This window comes from Parasteatoda tepidariorum, chromosome 3 (genome assembly GCF_982258835.1).
Source record: "Parasteatoda tepidariorum strain Cologne lab strain chromosome 3, Ptep-v5.0, whole genome shotgun sequence".
In the NCBI taxonomy this organism is placed as follows: Eukaryota; Metazoa; Arthropoda; class Arachnida; order Araneae; family Theridiidae; genus Parasteatoda; species Parasteatoda tepidariorum.
In genome coordinates, this window is record NC_141757.1 from 23,603,783 (window position 1) to 23,630,481 (window position 26,699).

The following is a 26,699-nucleotide window of genomic DNA, read 5'->3' on the forward strand; positions in this document are numbered from 1 at the left end:
GAAATCACCAGCTATGATAGTAACACCCCATAACGTCAGAAATAGACTTAATAATGTTTGAGCAATGATATCACATGGCAGAAGGAAGAAATTTTGATGCATTAGTCGAAGATTAGATCGATATTGAGCAGCAGAAAAACTGGAATGAAGTAGACTAAAGAGTCCGAATGCGACGATAACTTTACCAAAATGGTTCGACATGATTAGATCAGCAATAAAATGACGATAAAAGAAGACAAACAATAAAATTTTATCACAAATAATATTGTAAGTAAGTAACAAAAGATTTCACTTCTTTTTTAAATTTCCAAGGTTGGAAAATTAAGCCGAAATTTTAAATTCCAAATTTTTGTAGTCTTTATCGCGTGTTTCTATAGTAACGTAAATATTGGAGTGGTTTCAGCTCACTTCAATCTCGAAAAATAAACTCAAAAAAGTGAGGCGAGATCACGACGGTTGAGGAAGTAAGGATCGTAGCAGCTGCATTCCCTCTGTGCGAAATGACGCAATGGCGTTTGAGTAAGGATTATTTTTCATTTACGATAAGAGAGCGTTTTTGGATTTGATGTGATTTTTCTAATTTTTTTTTTCAAAGAAAAGAACATACTTGAATTATTCTTTTGCATCTTTTTTATCATTCACGTGTTGGTTTGTCTTGATAATTGGCGATCGAAATGGGCTGCAGGTGGCGTAGAGCAGAACTCTTTTCCTATGGCAACACTTCACATGCTTTCCCCATTAGCGTGTGGAAAGTCATAGAGGAAGGAAGCACGTTAGTTTCTCTCTTGATTTTCATATAGATTAAAATCTTTTAACTTGAAAAACTATATGGAACTGAAAACTACATTAAACATAGTTCTAAAGAAAAGTATCGTGGAAATTTTAAAAAATATTTTTATTAAATAAAAAGGAAAAATATTAAGAAAAGGGAAAATATCGTAGTACATTCCTATACAACTGAAAAGAGGAGGAGAGGGAAGGGAGAAGGGCTAAAGGCATGAAACCGGTCTCTCCCCAGATGGCGTATTCGAGTGTTGCGATCGCGAATACGCGTCTGTTTTGAGCTCTAGAAGCATGGTACATTTTTTAAACCTCATTAATTTTTTAAAAAAATGTCGTTTGTTGTCGTTTAAGCATAGTAATTGTTTTTTATTTATATAATAAATATAAATAAGTTTTAAAAATAAACCAAATATAGTTTCTAAACTAAATTAATTGTTTTGTGTACCATGCACTAATTATTATTAATAAAGCAACTATCTAGATACTGATTAAATTTAATCATCCTTTTTTTCATAAAAACTATTAAAGATTATTGAAGCTTAAATAATTTACATTATAAAGAATTTATAGGAAAAGTATGAATATTATGACTCATAGAATAGATTTAAAAATTATCTCCTCGTCTCATGACCCCCGTTTATCAAAGATATCATGAAGATAAGAAGAAAGTAATATTTATAATTTTAATTGTGTAATTTTATCCCTTTATTATCAATGGAAAAAATCTTCATCAATAAGTATAAAAGTGAGTAACTATGCCTCGTAATTTAAATTATCGTTTGAATATAAAACATTAATAGATAAAATAAATCATTTGTAAAAATAATATTTTATTTATAAGATATATTTTGTAAAGATGTTCATCTTTGCGCAAGGAAGATTTAAAAATATGTGTAAAATACTAAAAATTTGCGCAATTGGGTATACTATAGCCTACGTCACAGATCGTGTTATTCCTACTAAATTTAACTAGTAAACAGCATTTTCTGCTAACCTGATTTCTAGCAACAAGTAAAAGCATCAAACGAAGTGTCTTGTTATAAGTCGCTACTCGCCAAGTTGGAATTGTATTAGTCTAGTTCCTTTGGAAATAATTTATATTGTTGTTTTACCGAAGTTTATGAATTTAGTAAGCATATTTAAAACTCAGTTTATTAATTAAACTAAAAGGTAAATGTTATTCCTAGTAAGTGGAAGTAGTTGTGCTTTTTTCATATTATACCCAATTAAATGTGAAGAAAAACTAAAAACATCATTAAAAAGGTTCGAACTTTCAACAGCTTTCGGGATTAAATGACGAAAGACACAAAGAAAGTATATAACCTTACGGTAACCTTATGTCGGAGCTTTCTTTTTATTGTCACGAAAATGTTTGTACTAAAAACCTTTTTTCAATAAAGCAAAAATATTGCAGTTTCAAACCTTTCATTCTCAAAGGATTAAAAAATTTTTTTAAAGATTTTTTAAAAAGTATTGTCACTTAGGTCTAAAATGACGTTTTAGCTGACGTCACACTAGCGATAGGATCGTAAAGGCGCATTGTTCATTAAAATTTCAAGACAAGGTAGATTTTAGCTGAGCACAAAAGACTTAGCGAAAAGAAACCTTATAATTACCTAGATTAAAAATTTTTTCACTGTTTGAGACTAGCATTATGGATGGGTGATCGTGTAAAGCTGAGGGTGGTGGCGCTAGTGGTAAAATTGCTCTTTCAAGACTTCCGGGTTACTGCTTCCGATATATTTTTACGTCGCAGATTGAAAAAACGCGCCATCATATTATTGCATCACATCTTTTGCAGTATTTCACATGTACTGAGTTCTTTCTTTCAGCCTTCAAATTTCAGCATTATCATATTAATATTATAATCATTAGAATATTTTCTAATTAGGCTAACTTAAAAAGATATTTTTAAAGATATTTTTGGCGACATTTTATTCAAATGTAGCCAAATAAGGGATGAAATACAAAACATGGCAAACCTTAAGAATTATTCACAGTGAGATATTAACTTTCCAAAATTTTTTTTTTTTGGCCTTACGACTTCTGAGAATCAATACATTTCTGAAAGCTCTTATGAATGGTACAATTATGTTTAGATTTGAACCCAAATTACAATAACAAAACTGCATAGAATATTCGGCTTGTTCACACATCGCCTCGTAGTCATAACATAAGCGGAGGGATACACCGGAAATTTTCTAAATTTCTTCCGGTTTAAGGACGCTTGTTATTGTTTACATTAGACCACCCATCCATTGAATGATTTTTTTCACACTTGGAAGCCGTAAGTTTACCTCGATTTAAGGTTTTTATACAGAAAGTTGTTTTCTAAGGTTTTGGATCAGGGTACTGTGGGTAGAATAGAGCAGATTGTCACAGATCTCGTTTCAAGGTTAGAAGGTTTACACATAAACCGTATTACAAACCTTATTAAGTTTACATTAAAAAGTTTTTGTTGAGTGAAAGTAAACCTTATTTTGCTATCTGGGACATATTTTCTAGATTCCGGCTATCAATTATATTTATTTATATTTTCAGAGACGAGAATCAGAGTCCATAAAAAATATTAAAATGTTTAGAAAATTATCATTTTGTTTGCTTATGGATGCGGTTGAAAGCGAGGTTCCATATCGGGCATTCAATAATTCCTTTTGTGGTAGGAAGATTATGAACATTTAAAATCGGACCAATAGATCAAAAGCAATAGTAAACCAGAACACTGTTGCTACAAATTCATACAGTCATTGAAAAAAGAAAATTGGAAATAAATTTTTTTAAAAGCGAAGAATATAATTTCGTAATATTGTTTCCCTAATAAACAAAACGACATGATCATATAAATTAATATGAAAGCTGAAATGCAATTTTTATTAATATGTTTTTATTGTAGCAAATGTGTTTTGTAGTTCAATTTGTTCGAAAAGTTGAGTAAAAGTAATTTAATTCTCTACCACTCTCTAATTTTTTCAAAATCTGTACGTAAATGTGATGTAATAACGATGAGGATATTTAAAAGAATAGAAGGTTGTTCTTACCGAGGACATGATTCCTCTGACCACTTGTCTCTGTTTGAGGTTGGTCTCTCCATCCAGACTGGCCGTTTCAAGATAACATAGTCCCTGGTCATCACTGCACTTCATCAGCAGGATGTCTGCAGGTATTACTTCATTGCACGATAGATGCACCATGTCTCCTACTTTCACTTCTTTCCAATATGTTTTCACATAGCGCTGGTCCTGCCTGCAACAGAAATATGCGGGTTAGGAGACGAAAAACGTATATAAAAAAGGTGGACATGTTACAGTAGTAACTTTATACATACCAACTTTCTCGCTTATTATGTGAGATATTTTCTGCAGGAAATTGCATACTTTGTATTCCCGTATTCAAAATGCTTACTAAATGATTTAAACTACTACTAAATAAATAAAATTATTTAGCGATGTATTTTCTTCAATTTTAACTGATGTTAGGAAAGTGAGATAAGGGTCGCTGAGAGGTCCAGGCCCAGGTGTCCACTTTTTAAAAATAAAGTAAAGTAAAGTGATGTTAGGAATACACTCGCTCCGTTTGTTAATATGTGAATAAAATTTTTTCGATTAAGTATATACGCTCTCCGTTTATAAATATAAATTTTTCGATCATATAAATATGTTATTCGGACTTCTCATATTTGTACATGTATTTTTTTTATTCGGATTCCTTTTATTATGTATTTACTTTTCATTTTACTTATAACTTAAAAACATCTATGCCGCATCTACGTGGTTCATGATCCCTTTTGTACATTGTGTGACCTCCACGAGGTAATGGTCTTGTCTCACCTGTCTAGGTGCCCTGCTCTCCCTCGGAAGTCTATCTGGGAACGCTATTAGATTGCTCGCTCTTATTTATAGATTTATTGTTATCTTTTTGATGTTCAATTGTCTTTTAATGTGCCATTGGAAATAAAAATAAAAAAACTTAAAACTCTCAATCGCATACTTCCGTTGCCTTTGGTAAATATTTTTAGATGAGGATGCAAGTGCCGCAAGGCAGGTACCTCGCTCAATAATTTCACATTGAAGCATTATATTAAGTTTATATCGAATTTTTAATAAGAAACTAAAGTTAAAAAAAAAAAAAAATAATGCATTTATGACCAATTTAATAATGTCTGGTCATTAATAAAAATTCATATATCTATATATTATTATTTTTTTTAAGTGGTAGTACATATTTATTTCTACTACTTTAGTTTTCAAAAAAGCAAATGATGATTTGCATCATACGAAATAAGTTTCAACAAAGTTGCAAATTTATAAAGTCCTCGAGAACACTTTTCTAAGTGGTAACAGCATTTATATTCTTATAAAAAAAATTTAGTTTTTAAGGGTGAAAAAAAAAACGTTTTACCTTCTATTACAAATCAATAATTTAAGCGTACATATAAAGGCATCGTTAAGCAGATGTGCTTTTAACGGTTAGTGAGATAGCCTAATTTCTATAACCTTTTTTTTTTAATAATTTGGTTCTTTGGTTATTATATTATTGCCTCTTTGTAAAATCTTCCTGAATGATGGTACAAATTCATAGACTTATCCTAATTATGAAACACTATGACATCAATTTTTTCTTTTATTTTTTCACTTCAACTATAAAAAAAGATGTTAAAAATTTACATTACGAACGATCATTACAGAACACTCTATACAGTCAAAATCAATTTGTCATTAAAGGCCTGTATAATATATGGGGCAAAGTTCTACAAAACGGACACTTATTTAATAACGTCTTTTTTTTCATGTCTCTGTTATCTTTTCTTAAATAAACAAAGCAAAGATTGTTGTCATTGCTAAATAAACAAACGGAATTTGATATAGTAACCGTTTTTGTTCGGCATATGTCAGTAAAAGAGTTTATCTCTCCTTCCCAATCATGAGGTAAGAAATGAATTTTTCTTTATTGAAGTGATAACAAAGAAATGGTGATAAGAACGGAGTGAGATAAATATGTGAGTGCATATCCTGGTCAAGTTATATAACATATAAATTCCAAGTTCAAGTTCAAGATACAATACTTCGCATCTAATATAATATTTATTTGAATAACAAGATGGCCCTTCCTCCTACTTGCTGTCGCCGGCCAATCCTCCAAAATGGCTGACGCAGTTACTTTCAAATCGTTTGGCTGATCTAGTTTCACTCACTTTTTTCCTCCTAATTCTTGTTTGGCACCGCAGTTTTTGTATTTCAGTTTATTATATAGAATATTTTAATTACAGTAAATAAATAAAGCGAAATTTGATTTAGTAACTGTTTTTGTTCCGCAGATGTTAGTAAAAGGGTTTATCTCTTCTTCCCAATCATGAGGTAAGAAATGAATTTTTTTATTGAAGTGATAAGAAAAGTAAAGAACAAAGAAAGAGAGATAAGAATGGCAGGAGATAAACATGTGATTACATATCATGATACAGTGAAACCTCCAGGAGAAACCACCTCTATGTAGCGACCTCCTCTGTTTACGCCCACTTATGGGAGGTAAGGAATTTTGTCCCATCTTCAAGTTGAAGAAAACCTTAAGGGAAAACAATCTAAGCCTCTCCCAGCGACCGGGCAAGCCTCTACACCAAGCATTTTAAAGTTCAAATAAGGAAACACGAAAAAATATCGAAACAAAAAATATTAACAAAGCAAATAAGTAGATTAAAATGTATTCAAAATATTCGTGTGAGGATCTTATTTAGGGAGCTCTTCTTGACGATCTCTGAAAGATATGGGCAACCTCATGTTGCAGTTTGAGTGCACTAAAAACTATGCTATCAATGATTTATTTTTATGGTTCAAAGTTAAATTAGAAACAAAAAGTTATCTTAGAAAAAACTAAGCATCTCAAACAAACAAACCTCTTTACAACAAACAAACCTTTTTATTGATTTTAAATAGCTCTATTGTTCATGCTTGGTAAATTTGTTTTTACACATAAATTATTTCAGTGGGGATAATTTTTTTTTACTCCAAATGGTTATTTATCGATACGGTTTTCATGACACCAACACAAGTGGTAGTTCCGCACCAAGAAAATGACACTAACTAAAATTAAAAACGTTTCTGAAAAATTTTGTACCTTCGATAACGTTTTGAAGTCAATTGAGTTACCCCTAAGAAATACCAACCTCCATTAACGACCATTTTAATGGTCGCTTCCAAGAGGCTATACAACATAACTGTATAACATATAAATTCCAAGTTCAAAGTACAATACTTGACATTCAATATATGTAAATATATAAGTAATATATATGTAAATGGATAGTGGCTCCTTTCCCTTGCTGGTTGTCGTTCGCCAATACCTGAATGTGCAGACGCAGTTACTTTCAAATCGCTTGGCTGAGCTAGCTTCACTCATTTTTTCTCCTAAGTCCTGTTTATCACCTCAGTTTCTGTATTTCAGTTTATTATGTAGTTTATTTTAATTACAGTAAAAGATGCATCCGTTGCTTTTTATTGCTCACGAATCGTTGGAACGAAACAGCTTGGTGAGTTCTTTTCAGATTCGTTATTGACTGAATAGTGGCTTTAAAATATAGGTTGAATCGGACTACTCCATATAGGGCCGATATTGGAAAATAACGGCCCTTTGAGCCCTTATTGAGCCAAAATTCGTGAATATTCGTCCAATAAGGGGCGAAGTTATTTTGATGCTGCGGATCTTTTTATCTCACAGTTTGCTACAGAGAAAAATTATCAAGCGAGCAACAAACAAATCAAAATTACGGAGTGGATTCGTTCTTTAGAAAACTCAACTTAAAAATTTAATTACTCCAAATAGATTAGATACTTAACCCTTTCGCGCCGACTGTCACAAATATGTGACAGCATAAAACCGTATCAATCAGGGTAAAAATATAAAACTGGTAATCAAAGTATTTCTTTAGCAGTTTATTTGTGGGCGGAGTTATAATTATTTGATTTATTTAAATCACCATTACTTTGTTCAAAATAAAACTATTTAGTTATGCTTTGAATTAACATTGATTATATATATGATTAAACTAACAATAATTAAAGTAAAAGCAAAGTAAATCTGTCAAATTAGCAACGACTACATTTAAGTTACCGTTTTTTATTTAATTACAACTTGATTCTGATTTTGTACTAATGCTTTTCTGAATCACCCGTCCCCAAGGGGTTAAACAAAGTAGGACTTATTGCTTCTTATTGGACGTTATATTTAAAAAATCATAATTGCCCCAGGCCCTTCTAAACGTTATTTCTGAACTAAATTACGCTGAGCATTTAATTTCATGACCGTCGTTGAGCAGCTGACCCAATTTTGAGTTTACGACTATCAATGTTCAACTCCGTAGCCTTGTAATTTTGAAGACAAGGAACTCCTGCGTCAAGTATTGAGGGAAATTTGCCTTCGCAGAGGACTTTTTGAGAAAACTAATCCGCATTAGAGTTAAACGGAGAGAAAAACCACAAAAACCTTCCATGGTCAGCAGTGTTTTCTGTGCGAGCCGGATGCGGAATTCGCATCACCCAGCCATCTCTGAGATTCGAACCCGGTTAACCCCACTGAAAGGCCGTGATGGCTCAGGGAATAGAGCGCTCATCTCCCAATGAGGTGAACCAGGTTCGAACTCCGACTATGACTGGTTGACTCGAATACCTCACCCGGCTCGCATCGGCCACAGTGCTGACTTAGAATATCCTCAGTGATAGACGGATCATGGGTTAGAGACCGCTTGCCGTCAGGCTAACCATGGGATATTTTCGTGATTTTTCTCTCCCTTTAACTCATATGCAGGTTAGTTCCATCAAAAATCCTACACGAAGGCAAATTTCTCCCAATACTTGATCCAGGAGCTTTCTTGTCTTCTGGATTGAGTTCAACATTACAAGGATACGATCGGCTGTTTAAGGACGGTTATAAAATTGAATGAGTGTCACTGGGACCGGGATAGCCTGGTTGATAGGGGGTTGGATTCGCGTTCGTGGGAACGGGAGTTCGAAAACAGCCGGCCGAAAAATTTTGGAGTATTAAATGGTAACTGGTGCACGTTAAATCCGTTGGCGTCACAAGGACCTCCAAATCAATACCTCAGAAGGTACTGATACAGAAGTTTCCTTGTCTTCTAGAATAGGTTCAAAATTACAAGGCTACGGATTGGTAGCCGTACCAATTGGTAGCCGTAAACTCTGCTGTTCAAAGACGGTAATTAAATAAAATGAAATATTTGGTGCTGCCATCTGTCCGTGCGGTACTGAGCTAAGACGCGCTTTCCTCCTTGCGGAGATCTTTTGTCCAACAAAAGAAGCCTCTCCCTGACCTAATTCGCAAAAGATCAATGGCTGACAATCTTGGCTTGTTCAAGTCTCATTCAAAACAACAACATTAAGCGCCATACAGTATAAAACAGAAATAATCTCCAAGTTAGAGCTCGTTCTTACTATTCATTTAGAAGCAAGTAGCTGAATTCAGGAAATAACTTTATTAATGAATCACCAAATGAGAAATAAAAGCGAAATGATGTAAAGCAAATTAATGAATTGCTAAATCAATGAATAAGCGATTGAATAAAAGAGAAAATCAAACCATGAGCGAACTCATGAATATGCGAATTAATAAGTAAGTATATCATCGATATTAGTGAATAAAGGTAAACGAACCAATGAAAGTGTGAAACATTGAATCAAAGGGCTTCCAAGGGCAAAGTTTAAGTTTTAATATATAATTATTCGTGGTGTAAAATTTAATTTTATTAGTTGGGGAAACTAAAGTTATTTTCCACACCTTTATTCAAAAGTTCATATGAAACGCGACTTTGTTTCTGCTCCTTCGTGATGAGACTTTTAAAAAGTTGGTAATAATACCAAAAATTTTAAAAGGTTTAGTTTTTAGTTGTCTACTACCCTATAAAATATTTTGCAAGAAGTGCAGTAGCAGCCTTAGAATCAGCGGGTCAACAAATCAATAAATCAGTGAGTGAGTTAATCACTCAAACAGAAATTTAATGATTCTTCGATCAATGATAATTTGTCTTGCTGATTCGCTTGTGCATTAAGTCGTTGTTTTATTCTCTTGTTCACTGATTCGACATTTTATTTATTCGTTGATCTAATAATTCAGTCAGACATTTGTTTTGTTTTTTTCGTTACTTCGAAAATATTAACACTTATAATATTATAAATTTTAATTTGTTACAAATTCGATAAATTATTTCCGAGAATATAAGACTGACAAAGTAAGACTGAATGTAAAACTGACCGTAGAACAATACGAACTAATGCATTTTTAAATGTTTCAACAAAAAAAAAAAAAGAAAGAAAGAAAGAACGAAAAAAGAATTGGTAAAATGTGAGGAAAGTCGTTTTAATTTCCATTGCAACATATTTAATTGTGTGTATTTGACTTCAATAAATTTAACAAATAGCTAAAACAAATGTATTTTCAATTTTCATAATAATTCTAAATTTGTCACCAACATATTTTTTTGCTATTCTGAGTATATTTTTTGAGTCCTGCTGTAAAAGTCACGGTTAGTGATTCAAACTGTATTTATCAATGTCTTACTTTGCTGTATTTTATCAATGTCTCTCATAAGAAAGTAAATTAAAAAAAAAAACAGTGCTTCCCATTAGCATAATATTTTTTTAAAAAAAGCTGAAATTTTATTCTAATTAGAAATTTTTTAGTGTAAATTTCGAACAATAAAAAAGTTTTTAAATTTCACATAAATAATTGAAATATCGAGACATGCTTTAATAGTGGAATTATTTTGAAACAGGATCTTGTTTTTAAATAAAATAATAACAATAAAGACGATATGATTAACTTCTGACCATGAAACTCGAATTTATATGTTCTTTGCGTGGACTAACAAGTAACTGGTTGTATTCCCTTGTTATCTGTGGTTTAGATCTTAAATAAAAAAAAGCAAGATTTAATAGCGTCATCTAAGCAAATTATGGGCACTCAAATCTGATACAAGAAGTCAAATGATTAAAAATGAAATCGAGTATTGACATGCTTACGTAAGTTGAAATAAATGACGCAATGCAACAATTTATGTAAAAATAGATCCAGCAATTCAAGATCTGTACCTCTTATTTGATGTTTCTAAGAATGTTATTGTAAGAAAACGGAACTATCAATTTGATTGATTTTTTATTACTCTATTTTTTATTACTCTATTTTTCAACCTTCAGTTAAAATTGTTTATATTCAATGATTACAAAAAACTTTGAAAATACAATTTCATGCTGATAGGCGATTCTTAAAGTACGTCACAAAAAACTTGGTTTCACGCATTGAAATAAAATAAACTGCTCAAACTTATTGTATTTAAAATATTGTGACATGGACACGTATTTTTTCACGTTTTGAACCACATAACCATGTAAGTTTTACCGGATTATTATAAAAGTTAAATCAGATTATTAAACAAGTTGAAACACATTACTGTAGAAATTTCATTATTGCATAATTTAAATTGAGCCGAAATATATTGCATGCTGAACTCTGGAAAAGCAATTTTAATAATGAAATTTCGAAAATATAATCTCACGCTTATAAACGATTCAGTAGTATTCAAAAGTCATAAAAAATGTGATTTCACGCATCGAAATAGATAAAATTTTTCAAACTCATTATGTTTAGAGTAGTTTGAAAGATTAGTAACTTTCCCGGTTGAACCACATAACCATACATATTGTATCGGATACCTTAAGTTGGATCAAACTAATACGCAAGTTAAATTGTATCATTATAGAAATTTCATTATTTTAAAGTATAAATTATATCCGAATATCTTACATGTTGAATTACACGACAGGTAACAGAACAAATCTTGTTTTATTGTACTGATCTGTTGTACAGAAATACTGTTGTTGAAAGTTACAGGATAGAGTGAGTTGCGCCCATTATAAATAAGAGGTTAGAGGCTAAATCGACCGAGTTTATAGATTTTTATTCTTTGAATTTACACTCTTTGCAAATAGGTGTCTGAAGGTCATGCAATTTCTCCATTCTCCCCACTTTTCCTCTCTCTGTTACCATAGTTACGGAAAATTTTGCTTATCATAACCTTGAGGATCATTTTCTATTTCCAAAGAGTATAGTAAGATGACGCAAACGTAGTCCCCAAGTAGTTATTTAATATTGTCTGTTGCTCTTGTACTTAAGTACAGGTTAATTTAAATAAATCTTAAAAGAATAAACATGGTATTGAAACAAATCTACATCCCTATATATTATAAAAAGATAATTGCCTTCTTATAATAGTTTTGAACGTTTTTCAATAAAAAAAACATATAACATGATTTTAATAAACAAAAAAATTCAGATATTCTTGTCTGCCATCAGCGAAAAATTTATAAAAGTTATAGTAATGGTATTCTCTTATAAATCCTTCCCTTATCCTTCATTTAACGGTATTTTACAAGTAATGCGAATTTATCAACCCTTTTTGATATTATTCTCTCTTATTATTATGTAGCTAATTTTGATTATAATTTAAATTTGAAGGCAAAATATGCTATTTTTATTATATTATAAAGTAATTGCATCATGCTACTTTATTATGCAGCATTTTATGATAAAAATATTATGTTACCCTTTTATAATTAATAAAAGATACGCTAGGTATTTTTACTTTAGATCAAACCTTGATTATGTCTTATGGTGAACTTAGTTGTAGAGGCATATATTTTGATCAAAACATCACACTAATAATTATAATTATGAGTACTAAAGTATAACTTTAAAATAAAGTTTTGCGTAAAATTGCGTACAGTCAATGCAATTAAAAGGATGTATATATAATTTCGATTTAAAATTCTAAAATGAAATGTAATTAATTAAGTACTAACTAATTAATGAATAATTATTAATCAAATATTTTAATTAATTATTATTGATTTTTTTATGTTTTTGTCGTAGGCCATTAAAGTAAAGGGTGCAATTGTTCTTGGTTATCTTTTTAGAAATTTTTCTTACTATTATTAAATATTATACTGGGTGAGAAATATTTAAAGAGTTTTAAAAAAAGTAAAATATTAATAAAAAAAAATGTGGGTGAAGTTGAACGGTGAGTGAGCAAAATTATTATGTTTTAAGGTGTTCGACTGGGTAAAAATCGGAAAATTTGAAAATGTCAGCGAAAATTTAAATTTCTTTTTTAATAACCAACTTTTACTCATTAGCTTTCCAAAACCCTCTGAAATTTTGATCTTCGGTTTTTGGAAATGAAGTTATTGTTGCTTTTTTCGTACGTTGAGAGATGAAATCAAAACCACAAATAAACTTACTAAAACAAAACTAAGATATTTTTATATTACGGTTTGAGTATTGAAACATTTTTTCTATTAGAATAAATAATATTTCTGTGACAAAAAAATTATTTTCAGAAATTAATTTTCGATTTTTTTATTTTATTTTTCCTGTTAGAAATGTTTTATATTTCTGATTTTTCTTGCATATAAAAATGCAGTTTTTGAAAAATGTTGGTTTTGAAAAAAAATCATTGCGCTGATACACATTACAAAAAAAAAGTTTATAATAGAATTCTTTGAAACTTCGTATGTAAATTTCATATAATGTTATGTTTTGAACTGAAAGCTAAAATCTAAAGTGAATAAGACTAAAGTAAAATCTAAAGACTAACTGTGAATCTGTTATTTTAATCAAGCATAAATTAAGATATTTAGAAATTTTTCTTATAAATTCAGTATTGAACAGTATGTTTAGTTCTGTTTAATTTTATTTTTAAATTTTTTAAAAATTTTGAAACCCAGGTAATCACATTTTTGATCTAGAAAAAAAATTAATATTAATGCATTACAAATTACAATCTGTTGCGGTGCTGTTAGCTAGACATAAAAGTTTATTAGTTTTTGAACTCAATTTACTTTGAAAAATATTTTATAAATTTGAAAAATATTACCTTGAAAATTTTACCTTACTTTGAAAAGTATTTTACAAATTTTTTAACTTAACTTTAAATTTATAATTTTAGAACCCCTGCTTACCAGACATAAAATTAAAATTATTATTATTTTTTTGGTTTAAACTAGTTGGAAATCATACTTTTTTCTCAACAAAATCCATAACTAAACCTTCATAAATACAATAAAAAAATTTAAGCTCCATTTAAATTGAATAATTTTTTATTTTGATATAACAGTCTATCGACAGTAAATAAAAATGACTGCGAAGCACTTGCGAGGGTTGGTGGGGGAAGCAAGTAGAGGGAGGAATCACCTAGTATTGTAAATTTTAATATTGTTTTAAAATAATAATGAAAATCAAAATTTTTTAAATAAATTTTTTATAGCTTTTAATAAATCACAATAAAATCAAGTTTTCCACATAAATATTCTAAAAATACGTTTTTATACCATCAACTTTTACTGCTAACTTAAAGTGTTTTTTTCAGGAGCTCTCATTTCGTTCAAAGATTTGAATTAAAATGTTCGAAATTAAACATTTAAGCTATGAAGTCAAAATTCGCGGATATCAACTTCTCAAAAATCGAACATCATTCGATTTACAGACGTGGTGGCTTATGAGATAGAGCGTTCGCGAGGTGAACCGGGTTCGATTCCCAGCAATGACCGGCCGAAACGAATTCCGCACCCGGATCGCACCGACCCCAGTGCTGAAATGTGGGTTAGTTCCATCAAAAAGTCCTCCATGAAGGCAAATTTCTCCCAATACTTGATCCAGGAGCTCTCTAGTCTTCTGGATTGGGTTCAAAATTACAAGGCTACGGAGTTGAACATTTGTGGTCGTAAACCCAAAAAATTGGGTCGGCTGTTCGACGACGGTTATAAAATAAAATAAAAAAACATTCAAATTAGTGAATTCTAAATTTCCGACACCCTCTTTTTGTTTCGATCAAGATAAAACTTCGAAGGAAATTCCATTTCGAACTCATCTGTCCAATATTGTTCCATTTCGTGTTGAATAAGCGGCACCAGACAAAGTGCGGATATCCTTTACGTACTTTCCAAATTGGGAATAAAAGCCAAGTAACACCCATTTTTTTTTAATAAATTCCACTTTTTTCTTCACTATGTAAGTTTTGTTCGAAGCGGAAGCGGAATTATGAATGTCATATTATAGGCGGCAACATTCAAATATGACTTCATTATTTACGTGGGAGACACGGGCTCTTAAATGAAAAGCCGTTCAATGATGTAATACGACGCACTTCAAAACGTTCGTAAAGAAAGAATTATTCTAATTCTTCGTCTGACTAATATCATAAAATTAACTTTAATTCCATTTTCAAAAATATTTTAAGGGATCGTCAGAAAAAATATATTCGCTAAAATAGCTTGCTTCTTTAACGCCCAAAGTATTTATAATGCATTTAAGGGAAGCGCTATTATAAAAAGTATAGGCGTACACAATTATTGCGGATAATTTTTTTAAAGTTAGCTGACACTTTAGTTATTTGAAAAAACACATTCCCATGGTAACAGATTCAATGGAGAATCTTTATATTATTAATATATCCAGATAAACAAACATTGCTGTTTTTCAAAATAAGTATTAATTATGCTACCAGTTTTTATTTAAATAAATAAAATAAAACAGTTTCTATTCGCAAATCAAATAGGCAATTTATTCAAAATAAATAAAATAAAAAAAATTCGTTTAATGAACCGTAGCGATTTAAAAGACCTGAAAACTGAAATGGAAGGTTCTTACTACCAGTTTTTTTCTCTCTTTCGGAGAATTTACTATTTTTTTTAATATTTTTAGTAATTGATTTTATTGGCTACTGATCAAAATTTATTAACATTTAATCCAAATGTGTGTATGCAATATTTTGTAATGATATGAAAAATACTTTCCTTAAAAGAGTAGTATGAGATTTGTGCTTTTATACTAGAAAGACTGAATAATACTGTTTAATTAGAAAAATTGAAGGAGCCAGTTTGTCCTTTCCTAGATTGTTTATATGCAGATCAATTAGACGCCCGAATATTAAAATCTAATAATAAAATGTATTATACATTGATCATCGTTATATTAAAGCACATTATACATTGACTTGATCATCGAAATTCTATGGTATCAGAGATGCCAACTTGCTCCGGACAGGAAATTTATATTTTAAAGTGGTAGTTTATCAATTGTGATTCTTGATTTAATAAATTTAATTTAATAGATTTTTATCCACCACTATTTCTAAATAATTAGTAGGCTTATATAATTCCCCACTTAGTAGTGCTTATGTCATGCTTTACCTTCTAAAAAACAAGCTAAAATAATTAAATATTTGCGAATTTACTTTGTAGTTATTTACCATTTTTTTAATTATTTTGGCTTGTCCGGAGCAGTTGGCATCTCTGTGGTATCTTATTCGATTTGGTTAACGAAAATATTTGATTAAACGGAATACTGACTTTTCAATTATACATTAGTTTCTTAAATAATTGAGTTTTTTTTCTCACTACACACATACTTTCTACGCATATACATTTCGTTACATTTATATTCCACGACATGCATAATTTCACCAGTACATATTAAAAATTCAAAGCATGAAATAAAATGTAATACAGATTTAAGTTTAGCTGCTCACTGTTATATTCTAGTCGCCTAAGGACATAACAATAGATGTTTATAGATGTCATAACATTGTTTATATGCAGATCAATTAGACGCCCGAATATTAAAATCTAATAATAAAATGTATTATACATTGATCATCGTTATATTAAAGCACATTATACATTGACTTGATCATCGAAATTCTATGGTATCAGAGATGCCAACTTGCTCCGGACAGGAAATTTATATTTTAAAGTGGTAGTTTATCAATTGTGATTCTTGATTTAATAAATTTAATTTAATAGATTTTTATCCACCACTATTTCTAAATAATTAGTAGGCTTATATAATTCCCCACTTAGTAGTGCTTATGTCATGCTTTACCTTCTAAAAAACAAGCTAAAATAATTAAATATTTGCGAATTTACTTTGTAGTTATTTACCATTTTTTTAATTATTTTGGCTTGTCCGGAGCAGTTGGCATCTCTGTGGTATCTTATTCGATTTGGTTAACGAAAATATTTGATTAAACGGAATACTGACTTTTCAATTATACATTAGTTTCTTAAATAATTGAGTTTTTTTTCTCACTACACACATACTTTCTACGCATATACATTTCGTTACATTTATATTCCACGACATGCATAATTTCACCAGTACATATTAAAAATTCAAAGCATGAAATAAAATGTAATACAGATTTAAGTTTAGCTGCTCACTGTTATATTCTAGTCGCCTAAGGACATAACAATAGATGAAAGATCCAGTTGTCAGCGACTCAGTCCAAGTCCAACTAGGTTTACAACAACCAATGTTCAACTCCGTAGCTTTGTAATTTTGAACCCAATCCTGGATCAAGTGTTGGGAGAAGTTTGCCTTCGTGGAGATCTTCCTGATGGTACTAACCCACATTTGCGATACACGGAGAGTAAAATCACGAAAACATCCCACTGTTAGCCTGATGGCAAGGGGAATATTTTGAGAGTATTTAAGTAATTATTAATGGCGCAGATACGGATAAGTGGAGTGGAACATAGAGTTTAGTGGCATAAGAACCAGAGGAGGATATGCTGCTCCAAAAATTATGGTGAAACAGATCAAAAGGTGAAGTACATACTAAAATTTTATCTTTATAAAATATATGAAGGTAAAAAACAAATATTACTAAGGTGAAAGTCTAGCCTGTATATGTACAGTAAGTACTGTAATTATATTAATTAAACTTGGCAAATGCTTTATCCTCATATTTGCAATTAATCTGCTCTCCGTTATAATCTTAAAAACATTTGAAGCATTTTAAAACTTTTCCATGAGTCATCAACAAGGCATTAAAATATTTATTAAGTTCTATTATTGAACCATAACTATTTTACAATTTGATGTTAACAGCACAATTTCAAAGCACAATGGACGTTTGTAAGAGTGAAAAGAGACCTTTTAACAGCACAATAAACAATATAGCTCATTTGACCATCTAGCCGTGTGTAAAAGCAATTAGTTGACAGGGGAAAAAAGAATCTTCAAAGAAAAAAAGAAATTAAGTATTCCAAACGACTGAAACAAAATATTGTTCCAATGAGAGAAGGTTTTTTTTAAAGAGCTTATTTTTCATAACCAATGGTTGTTTTTAGAGCTTTTAATGTCGACAACGGATTAAAAAAGCTAAAAGCTAGACGTGATCATCGCCGCAGTCAACTGGGCGATAAAAAGATAGTAATTATTCATGTTGAACGATACCATTAAACGGTATAAAATGTGTTATTAAAGAAAATTACGACAGCGTGACTGGAGGGGATTGATAAGAAGACCTTGAAAAACAACAACTGGATCGTAACAGAATGTCGTTTATGGGCTATGAACAGAGTTACGAGAAATAAATAACACAATTATAAAGATTATTTAAGTTAACTAGGAGATAGTTTGTTTTGAATAACAATTCTCTAAATAAAATAGGAATAGAAGAAAGAATTTTAATAAAATAAAAGCGAATTGTTAATTTACCTTCCAAACGGAGCAGTAATTTCGATTTTTCTTGAAAAGACATTTTTTTAAATTCATTAACTACATCAAAATTTAAGCCACATTAACACGTTGAATTCCATGGTGGTCACCGGTGACCGGCGAAGCACATAAGAAACATTAGAATTTCTATTCATTATAATTATATTATAATTATTCATTAGAAACACATAATTCGAGTAAGTTTTTAATTTTTGGTGGTGAAAAATGGTTTGAAGAAATTAATGCAATATAGAACACACAAAAATAATTTCATTCATCTACACAGTGATGCCAACTTGCGCCGGACAGCAAATAATTATTTTCAAATGGTAGTTTATTAATTGTGATTCTTGGTTTAATAAATTCAATTTAGTAGATTTTTATCTCCCACTATTTCTAAGCAATTCGTAGGCTTATATAATTCCCCACTTTTATTAGATGTGTAATGTTAAACCTCTTAAAAAACTAGCAAAATTTGCAAATTCAGTTTGAAGTTATTTACCGTTTGGCCAGACGGGCAAGCCGTGTAAAATTAGCGTGACATTCAACGTGTTAATAATTCAATTTCAATAAACATTTTCAGGAAATTAAGTGCCATTGATCATCCAAAAGATTTGAACTCTTTTACACTATTTAAAGAGGGGAAGAACAAAATGGGCTATCAGAACAGAGATGCCAACTGCTCCGGATAACTCCAAATATTTTAAAAAACGGTATAAAACTACAAAGTAAGATTTTCGGTAAGTTTTCCCTTTTCTCAATGCGGGGTAACTGGGACAAAGTGGCGTATCACTAAAGCTTTTAAATTGTTTGGAAGTAGTGGTGAGTAAAAATCATATTAAATCAAATTTACTAAACCAAGAATCATACATTAAAAGTCTACCACTCAAAAATATTTATCAGCTGTCTGGAGCCAATTGGCATCTTGGGCAGAAGTTTATAAAATCTTGCAGTACTTAAAACAAGGTTCGTACAATACTTGAAAAAGAAAATGGTAGTGAAATTGCTTCGTCTTTTAGAAATTTTCGAGAGACGTGTTATTCAGATTGTATAAACTCACTCGTCATTATAAAAAAAAAAAAAATTCAAAAAAAGTAATTAATATTAGCTTGTTTTAATCCACTCTCTTATTTAAGCGATACGAAAAGGAATTTTATAGAAAGAATGGAAAAATATATTAAATCAAGTGGCTATTTTCAACTGTTAGCCATCATTTCGTTTCAAAAAGTCTTAGATCCGTATAGTTACAGTCACAGATACTTAAAACAATGATAAATTACAGTGGATGAAAATCTTTTGAATTCTAAGACAACTATGTAATAGTATAGTACTGAAGCAATCGTCCTACCACTGTATATGCTTTTGAAAAAAGAAACTGCCCAATAAATATGACGGCAAAAATTAATTTATATTATGTTATGAAACTTAAACAATAGTTCTAAGAAATATATTTAAATAATTTAGTCATAAATGATTTACCACTATTTTATTTTTTAAGAATTTAACGAACGCTTTAAAAACATCATAATGAGTGTTTTTGCAGTAGAAGTTTTAAATATTTGCACGATTCAGGGATCAAGGCATTTTCAAACCTGTTGAACTAATAACTCAGTACTGGTATATAAAAAAAAAATATTTCTTTTTTAAAATCCTGAATGCAGAGATGCCAAGTCGTTCCGTATAGAGGATAAACATTTTCGAGTGGTAGTCTTTTAATGTATGATCCTTGGTTTAGTGAATTCGATTTACAGTGTTTTTACACACCACTACATCTAAGGCTTATGTGATAGCTACTTCTTTACAGCTAAGCCGTGTCGAGCTTCTTAAAAAATTTGTTTAAATAGGGTTGCCACGGGCGACTAAAATTTCAAAAAATGGTAACTATCAAAATTTCTTGGAAGGAAATTAAAATTAGGAACTATCAGGCCTGAAAGCGAGACGGAAAAGAGAAAATACTGGTAGAACTATTTCAATATTAGATAATATTCGAGAGGAGTTAATCTATTCACAACAGTAAACAATTTACTGAAATTATTCAAGTTTCTCTAACTAACTAACTAATCAACTTTTTTCAGAGTACCTATCCATGTATGGATATCTGCTCTTTCATCTAAATTGGATAATATGTGGTGGAAGGGAAGGGAGGTGCTGCGTTAACATTAAGTTAATTCTCAGAATGAACAATAATTGATAAAATCAAGTCTGAGTCATACATAAAAATAAGTCGCAAGTTGATACATAATAAAGGGAACAAATTGAAGATAAAGAAAGAATATTTACAAATTTACAAAACAAATTTCTCGGTGAAGAAGTAATTCAATATAATAATTGTATCCGTTAAAAACAACTGGTAGTTATAGATTTTTATTATTCCCGAAAAAGAGCTAAAAAATGAAATTTATTTGTTACCAGTTTTTACTCTTTTCCGTCTTGATATATATATAGGCTTTCAACCCTGGTTCCTTCTCGAAATAATTGTCTTCCGTTAACAATTGAAAGAGTATGCAAAAATGTTTGCATACGAATAATATGAAATGTAGATCATAGTGTTATCATATACGATGGTATATTGCTCGTTCAACAGGAGTTGACACTTGGCTCCGCCTTCACCACGTGGTATGCGACGATACTTTTTGGGAGATGGTTGTGAGCAATCCTGAACAAGGTTGCTATTTGGCGATCGTATGGCAAAAATATTTATTTCACAAACTTTATCTGCACTTTTTAACATTAAATATTTCATAAATTTGATGATATTTCTTTCTTGTGAGTGAATAGTTTGTCCTTTTTGAGGCATTTTGCTGGGAAAACAGCAGTTTTTAAATATATTTAATTAGATAGAGAAACGAAAGGTTTAATTACAGATGATAAAGCGAAGTAAGTGACTGAAAAAGAATTCACTGTTTGTGTTTGGCGCACATTAAGGGTTGTCTCGATTTCAATCGCGGAGTTCTCTTCTTACTCCCGCTCTGAAATGATCTCTGCGTCCAAGTGTCAACTCCTGGTGAACGAACTATACATAGCCATCATATACGATTGAATAAATAAAGAGAAAATAAAAGTCAATTGAGTTTCTACCACTTTTTACATAAATAGTCGACAGTGGCATCCCTGCGAAAGTAAGCGAAGATCTGCAAAATTTAGTTTGTAGTTGTGTACTGTATTTTAAAAACATTTTATCCAATCCGGAGCAGTTGAGTTCTCTGTAAACGTTGTGGTGATCAAGTAATATCCAAACAACTTATTATATCCAAGCAACCTTTAGCTTTTATTCCCGAAAAAAGGGTAAAAAATGAAATTTATTTGTTACCAGTTTTTACTCTTTTCCTTCTTGATATTGTATATATATATATAAACTGCTGTTTGTAGAAAATGCAACACCATGAAGGAATCATCAGAATCAAATGAAATTCGCAGCAAATGTCAATTATAGGATATTATGCAAATTAATAAAGTTTCAGAGCCATCGCGCGTGCGTGGCGCGCGCAGCGCCCTCTGAATTGATGCTGAAAGCGTATAAATAAAGTGCTGTAGCGGGACGTTGAAAATAGTCTATGATTATTTGTTAGTGGCAAACGTTTAGTGTGACCTGAGTATGCCTCCACGACGGAAGAATAAGAAATTCAAGCAACTTACGGAGTTTGAACGAGGGAGGATAATCGGCCTTCGAGAAGGAGGATTTTCCTATCGCGCAATAGCAGCTCGTATGCAGCGGAACAGTTCCACAGTGATGCGAGTTTGGAAGCAGTGGACCGACGAGCACCGAACAACTCGAAAAACAGGCACTGGAAGACAGAAGGTGACGTCAGAGCGCGATGATCGACACCTGCTCCGCATGGCGGTGAATGATCGCACAGCTTCCTCCAGGCAGCTGGCAGCACATTGGTCTACTGCTACAGGTGTACAATTGTCGGCTTCGTCAATTCGTCGTCGTCTGCTGCGCCGTGGATTGCGTGCAAGGGTGCCATTATACAGGATTCCCCTCACGGCGGATCATCGACGGCTGCGTCGGCAGTGGGCTCTTGAGCACAGAGACTGGCGAGCTGATTGGCACCAAGTTGTCTTTTCAGATGAATCACGCTTCAATTTGTGGACCCATGATGGCCGTGTTCGTGTTAGACGTTATGCCGGTCAACGCTGCCTTCCTGAGTGTATTATTGAACGACATAGTGGTCGAACACCCGGAGTTATGGTCTGGGGTGCGATTTCGTATCATGGACGATCCAATTTGATACGAATTGAGGGTAATCTCAATAGCAACAGATACGTCCGTGAAGTGCTACAGCCCGAAGTCGTTCCTTTCCTTCAAGGCATCCCTGGAGCTATCTTTCAGCAGGATAATGCACGCCCACATGTTGCGCGGACTGTTAGAGACTTCTGTTCAGCACAACGCATGCAACTTCTTCCTTGGCCTGCTTATTCGCCGGATATGTCGCCTATTGAGCACGTGTGGGATATGGTTGGTCGGCGTCTCACTCGTGATCCGCGTCCTGCAGTTTCCAAAGACGAACTTTGGTTGCGCATACAAGCGATATGGAATTCTCTTCCTCAAGCAGATATTCAACATCTGTTTGACTCCATGCCACGTCGTATAGCAGCACTTATTGCAGCGCGTGGTGGCTGCACCAAATACTGATTTCGGACGCTTAATTTGTTTCTTTTGTTTTGAAAATTTCATCATTTATTTGTATCAGTACAAGTCGTTTCTGCATTAAATTTCATTTGATTCTGATGATTCTTTCATGGTGTTGCATTTTCTACAAACAGCAGTTTATATATATATATATATATATATAGACTTTCAGCCCTGGAACTATTGAAGATATGATGTTTCTGTTAACTATCGAAAGAGTATGCAAAAATGTTTGAATATGAATAATATGAAATGTAGGTCATAGAGTTGTCATATACGATGGTATACATAGCCGTCATATACGATTGAATAAAGAGAAAATTAAAGTCAATTGAGTTTCTACCACTTTTTACATAAATAGTCGACAGTGGCATCCCTGCAACAGTAACCAAGGATCTGCAAATTTTAGTTTGTAATTATGTACTGCATTTTAAAAACATCTTATCCAATCCGGAGCAGTTGGGGTCTCTGTAAACGTTGTGGTGATCAAGTAATATCCAAACAACTTATTACATCCAAGCAACCTTTAGCTTTTATTCCCGAAAAAAGGGTAAAAAATGAAATTTATTTGTTACCAGTTTTTACTCTTTTCCTTCTTGATATATATATAGGCTTTCAGCCCTGGAACTTTTGAAGATATGATGTTTCTGTTAACTATCGAAAGAGTATGCAAAAATGTTTGCATATGAATAATATGAAATGTAGGTCATAGAGTCGTCATATACGATTGAATAAAGAGAAGATTAAAGTCAATTGAGTTTCTACCACTTTTTACATAAATAGTCGACAGTGGCATCCCTGCAACAGTAACCAAGGATCTGCAAATTTTAGTTTGTAATTATGTACTGTATTTTAAAAACATTTTATCCAATCCGGAGCAGTTGGGGTCTTTGTAAACGTTGTGGTGATCAAGTAATATCCAAACAACTTATTACATCCAAGCAACCTTTAGCTTTTATTCCCGAAAAAAGGGTAAAAAATGAAATTTATTTGTTACCAGTTTTTACTCTTTTCCTTCTTGATATATATATAGGCTTTCAGCCCTGGAACTTTTGTAGATATGATGTTTCTGTTAACTATCGAAAGAGTATGCAAAAATGTTTGCATGTGAATAATATGAAATGTAGGTCATAGAGTTATCATATACGATGGAATACATAGCCGTCATATACGATTGAATAAAGAGAAGATTAAAGTCAATTGAGTTTCTACCACTTTTTACATAAATAGTCGACAGTGGCATCCCTGCAACAGTCACCAAGGATCTGCAAAATTTAATTTGTAGTTATGTACTGTATTTTAAAAACATTTTATCCAATCCGGAGCAGTTGGGGTCTCTGTAAACGTTGTGGTGATCAAGTAATATCCAAACAATTTATTAAGTTAATAATTAAACTAATAATTGAGTGCTGGTTTTTGAAATTAAATATATTTTTTTAAAAAAAAAAACCGGAACGTTTAAAGTGGCAAGTTCTTTCAAAGTAAATGAACTGAAACCAGAGCTAGTTTAGTAAATAAATATGTTTCTGAAATCCTTAATGATAAATATATAATGGAGATCATGCTGCTTGATTTTTTTTAATCACTTTCACAGAGGTATATGAGGGCGATTGCAACATTTTATACCACACGTGACTCACAGAATTAACATGTTTATCAACAAAAAAAATTAACCCTTTCTTTAAATAAACAACAATAATAATTTATGCATGAATATCTGTGAAAAATTGCAGTATCAAATGTGAATACATAAAAATAAGCTTACTTATATTCATTGAAAAATCTATATAAAATTAGGATACAGTAATAAAACCTCTCAAGAGCGACCACTCTCTGTTCCACAGCAAAATGGTCCCAGTGGTTACCTTCATTGACTTCAAAATGACATCGAAGTCACATGATTTTTCAAAAGCAATTTTAATTTTAGTCAGTGTCATTTTCTTAGTGCGGAAATGTCATCTAATGTCGATGATGTCATTTAAACGGGATCGATAAATGAAACTAAAATTAATAGTCAATAAAAATGACCTTAACTAATATAACTGTGTGTAGAAACTAATTTAACTATTACGAATGATAGAACTATTTTAAATAAATAAGCAGTTATGTTTTTTGTTTAAGTTTGCTTTTAATTTTATATCATAAAAATTAGTTAGCTTTTTAAGATGAGAAGAGGTTTGTATGTTTGTTTGACATGTTCAATTTTTTTCAATAACTATTTTTTTCTAATTTAGCTTTCAACTCAAAAACTAAATCAATGATAGTTGACTCTGATCACTAAATACGAGCAACGCACAAATATTTTGAATACATATGAATCTACTTATTTGTTTGTTAATATTTTCATGTTTTAATATATTTTTTCGCGCTTCCATATTTCACATTTTCCGCAGTTGGTGCAGAGGTTTGCACGATAGCTGAAGGAGGTTTTGATGGTCTCTCTTAAAGGTTTTCTTCAACATAAAAAAAAATCCGGAAAAAAATGTCCGGTCTATGGAAAATCCGGTCTATGGAAAAAAAATCTTTGCCTCCCATAAGTGGAGAGCAGCTCTCGAAATAGCTGAATAGTACACGCAGGACTTTTTTATTTACTCAAAAAAATATAGCTCCGTATAATTTATAATTTAGAACAGAAAAAAAGGCTTAGAATTATAGCTTTCATTTCTTTTTTTAAATCGGAATTGATTTTGCATGTAAAGAATATATATATATAAATTATTACAGCTGTTAATAATTTATGGTAGTCTATAGGTATATTCCCGAAAACAATCTAGAAAAATAATTTTACGACCAGTTTTTCTTCTTTTTTTTTCTATTTTCCGGTTTACAGCATTGATACTTACACGCGCAACAGTTTTAACGTTTTGCAAAAAGTACTTGTCTAAAAAAAAATATCGAAAAATCATTGAAGTCTAAAAACAATAAAATATAAACTTGATAAAATAGATATATACGGAGGTTAATAAATTTAAACTGAAACAATTAACCCACTAATGCGGCAATAATATTACGAAAGGAAATAAAACAGTTAATCGTTCGCAAAGGATAACGGAATGTTACTCGAGGTCAAATTGCAAAACACCTATTTGCCTAATGAAATGCATTTTAAAAAGAAAATGGAAGAAAGAAAAATAACTCCCAAAGAAACCTTTTAAAATTCAGAATAGAAACTCGGGCACGTGTCTAAGAGCGTGTGAGATTTGTAGTTTTCTGAGGGTGTTCTTCCTTTTTATCACTCAATGTCGGAATTTAAAATGTTGCTGAATATTTTAAAAGTTTCAACAGAGGCGTTATCGGCTCATAACTTATATTTCTGACGTATTCATAACTTATATTATGCATTCTTAACTTATATTTCTATAATATAAGTTTACGTGCTCATATAAATTGAAGGTAATAAGTTATTGTGTTGTGCATTAACCCTTTCGCGCCGACTGTCACAAATACGTGACAGCATAAAACCGTATCAATCAGGGTAAAAAGATAAAACTGGTAATCAAAGTATTTCTTTAGCAGTTTATTTGTGGGCGGAGTTATAATTGTTTGATTTATTTAATTCACCAATACTTTGTTCAAAATAAAACTATTTAGTTATACTTTGAATTAATATTGATTATACATATGATTTAACTAGCAATAATTAAAGTAAAAGCAAATTAAGTCAGGCAAATTAGCAATGACTACATTTAAGTTACCGTTTTTTATTTAATTACAACTTGATTCTGAT

At 31.4% G+C, this 26,699-nt stretch overlaps 1 protein-coding gene across 1 annotated transcript in view; it reads right to left on the minus strand.

Moving 5' to 3' along the window:
• Positions 1 to 26,699, minus strand: part of LOC107438279 (phospholipid-transporting ATPase VA) — a 126,605-nt gene that overhangs the window by 29,806 nt on the left and 70,100 nt on the right. Inside the window, exon 3 of the mRNA XM_016050515.4 lies at positions 3,822 to 4,026. Coding sequence (XP_015906001.1) covers positions 3,822 to 4,026 — 205 coding nt within the window. The remainder of the gene's footprint in view (positions 1 to 3,821; positions 4,027 to 26,699) is intronic.